Source organism: Acanthaster planci, linkage group LG01 (genome assembly GCF_054643075.1).
Source record: "Acanthaster planci isolate LZ-2023a linkage group LG01, COTS_SCS, whole genome shotgun sequence".
NCBI lineage: Eukaryota > Metazoa > Echinodermata > Asteroidea > Valvatida > Acanthasteridae > Acanthaster > Acanthaster planci.
The window spans coordinates 20,297,675-20,305,283 of NC_141777.1; the positions used below are offsets into that span (position 1 = coordinate 20,297,675).

At 43.2% G+C, this 7,609-nt stretch overlaps 1 protein-coding gene across 3 annotated transcripts in view; it reads left to right on the plus strand.

The window, feature by feature from the left end:
• LOC110982864 (cyclin-dependent kinase-like 1) overlaps positions 1-5,939 on the plus strand; it is a 39,197-nt gene extending 33,258 nt beyond the window's left edge. For 2 of the 3 annotated variants that reach the window (XM_022241594.2, XM_022241595.2), the window contains 3 exons: positions 1,124-1,273; positions 2,381-2,455; positions 5,735-5,939. In XM_022241594.2, coding sequence (XP_022097286.1) covers positions 1,124-1,273; positions 2,381-2,455; positions 5,735-5,929 — 420 coding nt within the window. In that variant the 3' untranslated portion in view covers positions 5,930-5,939. The remainder of the gene's footprint in view (positions 1-1,123; positions 1,274-2,380; positions 2,456-5,734) is intronic. The other variant, XM_022241596.2, reaches the window with a different exon arrangement.
• The last annotated feature ends 1,670 nt before the right edge of the window (positions 5,940-7,609 follow it).

Consider the following 7,609-nt stretch of genomic DNA (forward strand, 5'->3'; position numbering starts at 1 on the left):
AACCTTGAAATTCTTGAAGGTTGGTACTGTTCCACTAGAGGGTTTGTACACTGTGCAACATTCACTGTAGTTTTATGTAGAACCTTGAAATTCTTGAAGGTTGGTACCGTTCCACTAGAGGGTTTTGTACACTGTGCAACATTCACTGTAGTTTTATGTAGAACCTTGAAATTCTTGAAGGTTGGTACTGTTCCACTAGAGGGTTTTGTACACTGTGCAACATTCACTGTAGTTTTATGTAGAACCTTGAAATTCTTGAAGGTTGGTACCATTCCACTAGAGGATTTTGTACACTGTGCAACATTCACTGTAGTTTTATGCAGAAGTGTAGTACTGTACATGTGCGTTCAGTCCACAGAGCTGTCGCGCTGACTCATGTACAAAGCCATTCAGCAACGAACTTGGCCAGTTTTTTAAACAAAGGAAATTACGCAACACCACACAATCTGGGCTCTCTTTACTGAGCAGCAGGCCTGGCTGCAATACTCGGGCGTCAGTAAAGGTTGCCTGTCACATTAAAGTAGCCACCAGACAGTCATTTGTGTGGGTGTAAACATCCAGTGAATGAAGTTATGAATTTTTGCAGAATTTTGAAAATGGAAAATCTTGAAAATTGCCCAGGAAGTCGTCCTGGATGTACCAATTCCACCCGGCAGCAAATGGTTAATGAAGGATTTGAAGCAAACTTGTGCAGGAGCTGTATCTCCTTGAGAAATCCATGTTAGGTCACATGGCATGTAATGGTTTGCAGATTACATGTTACCAGTTTTCAGTCCTTTTGAAACGGACAAAGACCTCTGTTAGACAGAAGTCAGAATCACGCTATTACCGTAGCAAGCCAAGAGTTTTGGTGATCCTTTTGAAGGCTGCTTCTCAACCTTGTAACGGCTCTGAAGGAATCCACTGTGGGGTCCAATACATGAACGCCCACCAGTTTTCAGTTGCACTGATAAAGCAGGGGTCTCCGACTAAATTCATTTACATTTGGTGGGAAATTGAAGCGGCATGCACATATTATACACTTAAATCTCACCCAGGGAACTAATCGTGCGCACCAAATCTACAATAACTTTGTTAGTTAATAGGATTTTTCTTTATATTTTACCAACCATCTTGTGTCCAGGCCTGTTTGAAGATGGACCCGCAAGCCAGGATGACCTGTGAACAGCTGCTTACAATAGAGTTTGTGCAGGTCGCCGGTGAGGACCGGGACAAGGAGAAGGCAGAGCGTGTTGCTAGGGGCCGGCATGGGCGTGCACAGGGCCGATCCAGGGTGAGAGTCGTCACAGAGGCATTTTTGTATTACTTTTTGGAATCCTATTTCCAGATTTTACATGGGGAGCGGGTACAACAACCTAATACCTCATCAAGCAGCCATTGCTCTGAATAACGATCACGGTTCACTTATTTCTTTCTGTTAATAACCGTCTCCTTCCATATCTTCCATTTGGTCAGGTAGTCATTTTAACTGTAACCCCAACTCATATGCATTTTTGCAAGGATCCTTTCTGTAACTCAGCAAAAGCTTCAACTATTTAGAAAAAACAGTGGCATATTCTTGGTTGTTAAACTGTTAAGGAGAAACAAGCCCCCATGTGAAGCGAAGTGGCTCATCTTAACCTTCCTCAAGCCTTCAGTATTGTCCAGAACCCTGCAGTTGATTTGGACAGAGGGTATAATGAACAGTCGGTTTCCTCACTGAAAACACAGTTCAACAATTTCTTGTGTCTTTCAACTCATAACCAACCTTGCATGTACATTCATGTACAACACAATATTTTGTCTTTGCTTTAAGTTAGGTTTCTGTTCACAAGATAAAGAAGTGAATTGCACTTCAGAAAAGTATGATTTGATTATTTGTCATTGTCATTACATACCTGTGTTCAAAAGTCAAGAATAGCAGAAATCAGAACTCTCTGCCACCACACGAAGGGGCATTCTGTGATCTAAGAATGGGCATCAAACAAACATCTGACTGTAACATTGATCTGTAATCACAGTAAACCATGTTGCCCAGGAACACTAGTCTTGTTACCTGCTAACCGCAGACAACATTGGGAAGGCACTGCCACTCATCTCAAGTCTGGTAATATAGTGAACAGACTCGTGCATGTAAAAGTACGGAAGTGAAGATCATCCTGATGGGTTCATTTTGACATTGACACGACTTTTCCCCCATCTCCATGCAAACTCTCAAAACCTTACCTTTGTAACATGTTTGTTACCGTTTTCCTGGTGGAAGGAATCTCTAATCACACGTAGCATCATGCGTACTAACCAGACATTTGCTCATGTAAACCATGACCACTGAGTGTGTTCACCTCCCGTATGCATTCATCTGTGTATATACGTATATGTGTTGCGTACATCCCACAATCAGCATCATAGATGGTTCAGTCGTAACCCACCGCCACCTCAACCACCACCATCACTGCCACTTCCGCAACAGCCGCAGGTAACCACTCATGTCTCTCGCTGTCCTTCCCACGCTCAACCGCTGTCCGTCGCCTTTCACGCTGTGTCTGTGTCGCTCTCCTGATCTGCTGCCTTCTGCGCTTGGTATCCTGTTTCAAGCTGTGATAGTTAATTCAGCCTTGGGGCATGGTGCCGTATTGTGAAGTGTAAGATGTGTGTCTTTGGATTCTGTGCTTGGCACCGGTACCCCGCTTCAAATAGCACAGGCAGAACCTTGGGGGAGGCGAGATACTGAACTTGACTACATGTATCTGTGATTCTTTTCCTGCCTTGGCTTTGTTTTTATATGGATGAGATTAATTATCTGAAACCTGTGCTTCCTGTTGTATATAGTTATCTTCAAGCAAAGTTGAGTTCTTAGTGCTGACTTTAATGTTACATGTACATGTTGGCCTGTGTCCACATTCATATGACGTTCCTTATTACAAGTATACAGTGGAACCACCGCTAGAACGAATACGACGGGGTCCACGCAAAATGTTAGGTGCAGCGGTCGTTTGGTATAGCAAATTTATCTGCCAAATGTTTTGTTGCCATGTTGAATAGCACCCTCTCTTGTCTAACTGAAGTGCACCCGTCTTGTGATACTATGGTTGGCTGTTCTTGTAATGTCTTACCGTTGCATTCACGTTTGAGATTTCTAGAAATGTATTTGTTAATTATTTTTTTTTTTTTTGTTTAATCTTGAGTCACAAAATTGATATCAAGTTTATCCTAAAAGTCGTGAAACTACCACTCAGGATCGATCTCTGATGTATGCTGTGACGAATCTCTGTTTAGTTGTGTGTCAGCGGCGCCCTCTTTAGACTATTGTTAGTGCAATGCCACCGTGCGCGTACGTACGATTTTCTTCCACACCCGATCATGCGGAGTCACAAAACAAGTGTCCATTCAATACTGTTGACAACTAGTGGTTTTCCCTTCCAATCCTCGGGGAAATGATGGCCACTTGTCACTTTCCAACATTAAAAACACTGACTGTTTTATCATATTGACGTTCGGGAATTACAAACGGCAACTGAATAGTGTTTAGTAGGTTCTGTGCGCAAATTATTGGAAGTCAGGAACGATGTTCAGTACAGCCGAATATTCGATATGGCGGTGTTCGGTATAGCAGCGTTCCATTGTATACACAACCCATACCCTTGAAAAACTGACTGAATCCAGTTCCATAGACTTGTAAATCCTGCCGGCCATGTACATGCATTTTAATGCGGCATTCTAATGCAGCCTGAATTTTTCAGTACATATGTTGATGCCTGTAACTGCACACAAATGACTAGCTTTAGGCATATATTATATTAGCACATGGAAGAAGTGCATGTACATGTACGTGTACATGCAGTTATTTCATTTCAGCCAGTGTTTTGCCATTTACCAGGGATGTACATTTTCAAGCAGTTAGAGGATTTCAGGCTTTTTGAAATTGCAAATGCCACGAGCAGTGTGCATGCACACATGTAAGTAAAACAACCCAATTTCCTACAAACATGTCTGAGCACACGTGCGCGTCTGCATTATCTCCTTGTGTAACTCACAAAAGTTGACTGTGTACTGGCTTTCCCTATGTTACAACAAGTCATATATGTACACCAACCAGGCGACAAAAAGTAGAAGCCATTACTGCAGTGGCATAATCTGGTTGGATACCTCTTTGACCAGTAGGGTGACTCACCACCATGCACCTGGGCCTCTACTTGGTACATGTGAGTGTTCTGGCACCAGCCAAAACTCATCTCCTGATTCAGTCTACAGACTAAACCGTTTCATATATGGTACATGTAAAACAATCTGTCAAATTCAAGTGCCATTCATTTGGATGATCCCGTCAGTTGTAGTGGCACCGAGCATGCAGCACGCATAGCCGGTGTGCACCATCTTTACCACCTCGGTAAATGGCTTCTGATTGGGTCATTCGACTTGTTTCCAGCCAGTGTTTGCGACACATGTTCAATCCAGGCAGATGCTTTGTTACCAGAACTTTAAAAAAAAAATTTCAGGAGCAGTACGCTACATATCAATGTTAACCTCTTTGCTTGGTAACCTGTTTTCTAGTCAGAATTTCTTTTTTTTTTTGCTAAGCAAATTTTTAATGGTTGTCCATGTACATGTACACGTACTTTGCAGCTTTCTACTCGACTCATGCAGTAATATTTGAATATCATTAGTTGAGAGTTGCCCGCAGTGCTGTTTCTCTTTTATGTGTCCTGACGTACCTTTGCCATTGCTGTCTATCATTTCTTCATACAGGTCTTCCATTTTAAGTCCAGAAGGGAAACTCCTAAGTAGATTTCATCAAGTACACATAGTTTCCTTTTTTGCTTTTTTGTGATCAAATGATCTCGGCGTGATTTCAGACCGCTTTATTTTTATGGCATTCTGTACATGTACATGTTTTTATATTAAATTAGGATAAATTAGGTTGGTAGGTTTATACTGAAATTCAAAGTTTTGCGAGTCATTCAAAGTCTCTCCCCAAATGCCACAACTTACATGTATAGAGCCAATGATTTTCCGTTTCAAAAATGGGTATTTTCCATTTTGCCAAATCCCAGATTCCGTTTCAGAAATTCAAATTCCGTTTCAGGACCTTCGTCAGCACGAAGTAGGAGAGCAAGTTTAAACTATGCATGGAAACCATTTGCCCAATCATACTCCCCCCCCAAAAAAAGAAAAGAAACAAATATTATTTGGAAATACTCTGCAATGTTTCAAATTTTTTTTACAATTTTTGTAGTGAAAATTTAAAAAATCCACACAATAAATACAGCATCCCCCACCCCTTCATTTTGAAGCATGTTTCCAGCCTAATTCATTCATTAAAAGCAAGCACTTAAAAAGGGTTTGGTAGGCATTTACTGTAGGGATCTTTGCAGAAAGTTTCCTTTACTTTTTAAGCCATTCTAAGTTAGAAATTTAGCAAGTTCCGTTCAAGCAGTGGGTTCCGTTTCAAAAGTGTTGATTCCACGAATTCTATCCGTTTTCTGCAATCCTGGAAAATTGTTGGCTCTAAACTAGTCACATTTATTCCATGATTGTATGAGTCTGCTCATTTGAATGTCAGGGTTGCATTGTGTGTGAAATGAAACAATATATTTTAGTTTGAGAAAGTGGACTGTGCTTCGCAGATGTTCCCCATGGGATTCAGTGTGCTATGCGTTGGTGTGTAGTGATGTTTGGGTAGTCCTAACGCTGGGACTACCACAGTGGTATTGAGATGGGTTTAACAGGGCAATGTTTTTCTTCTCCATGCCAACAGAATCACTTCTACAACCTACCCCAGCTGACCAACAGCAACATCACCATGAATGCGACGCTGGCAGCCTCTCCAGCTGACCCCAAGGCTGTCACTAAAGACAAGGCCGACAAGCACAAGCTGGACAAGCACAAGGCGGACAAGCACAAGCCGGACAAGCCCGAATACCGGCACCTCCCAAATATCTCCAACTTCTGAAGTGTGTGGTCAGGCCAGGGGCCCCCAGGTGGGGCTGCCCCTTTGCCCCCGTCCAATCCCCTGCCCCCGCCCTCCCAGCAGAAGAGGGCCAACTGGGCGCACGCCCCCCAGCCCGGCCTCCGGGACAATGCCAGCGAGTCGTCCCACCCTCAGTGGGAGAAGCGACCGCCCAAACTCTGCTCCGAGTCTCCCGTCTGGTCCAAAGACAAGCATGTAGGGAAGGCAGGCTATTTGAAGAATCCTGACATCCACCAGTCAGCCTCAGACTCGCCGCAGCAAGGCCACTACCCCTACCCCAATTCCCACCACCAGCCCCCCCACCATCACCCTCACCACCACTACCACCACCACTACCCTTCCCAGTCCCAGGGGGACGCCCTACCCATGCAGGCACCCATCTCCGTCGGGGATCACCTCAGGAAGGACAGCCGCAGCGAGCAGAGCTCGGACTCTCCCAATGACTTTCCCACCAATCCCAAACTCCTGAAGAAGATGAGCAATGAGATGACGAGGCGGCTGGACAGTCGCAGCGATCGCAGCTACTCACCAGCCTCCACTATTCAACTGCTGGAGGAGCGAGGCACGCTGCCCACAGCCGGGTCGGACGTCTCCGGAGGGTTAGAGAGTAAACCTGAGGACACTAAGTCATGGTTGAACACTCGTGCTTCTCGAGCCTCTTTGCCCAAGCTTGAAGGTGGAGTTACTAGCAGGCAATTCAAAAGGTGACAAAAAAGGAGTGCTTTGTACCCTCCAAATATTCAGGTCATTCTTCCCATCAATGTCCAGATTCTTTTAAAACGTTAAAATGTCTTTTAAATGAGCAGAGATGAAAATCAGGGTGGAAATTGAAAATTTTCTTTTTTGGAAAACAGTCGTCGAGAAAATGTTTTAAAATGATGGCAACTCGTATGAAAGTTTTTCTAGTACCATGATTTGCACTGAGTTCACTCTTGGAAAAAAAATTCGTGAAAGCACCCTTTACTCTTTCACCAAATCTTCAGTGGAAGCTAGAAAGCCATATTATCAAGGGAAAAGTTGCATGTTGAAAACAAATAAGATTATTACATGTGCTGCAGAAAAAGTAACATCGGGATATGTTAGTGTTCCATGAAGCCAGTTTTCTCTACATGTACATGTATGTAAACACTGCATTCAACAAAATTCCTCTAAATTGTCACACTGTTTTTCTATTTAATTGAAAAGTCCAAAAAAAATCTGGAAAGTCGGAAAACCTGTGTTCAGTGTAAAATTTACTAATACCTCATCATCATTGCACTCAATGTACACGTGTATGACAGCTGGACTTTGAACCCCTCCTGATGTCCAGTACTACCGTCCAGTACTCGTCCAGTCCAGTACTCGGTACTGTCCAGTGCTGTGTTTCTCATGTTTGTAGGAATTGTTTCCAATTGAAAGGTACTCTTCCGCATTCAATATCAAATGTCTAACTGGATTCCTAGTAAAAACCATTTTGTCACTTTGCTTACGGCAGTAGACTTCAGCCCCACTTGCACGCATTCATGTGCACGCATGAAGGCAAGTCTGCTTCAAGTCCCCATGCGCCAGATTGTGTGTCTGTCTTTTTAATCTGAAACTAATCGTTTCCATTAAAGAGGTTTGCCAACTGTGCAAATTCTTATTTGACTTAGTCACTGTGTAACATAATGTAGGTATTTATTT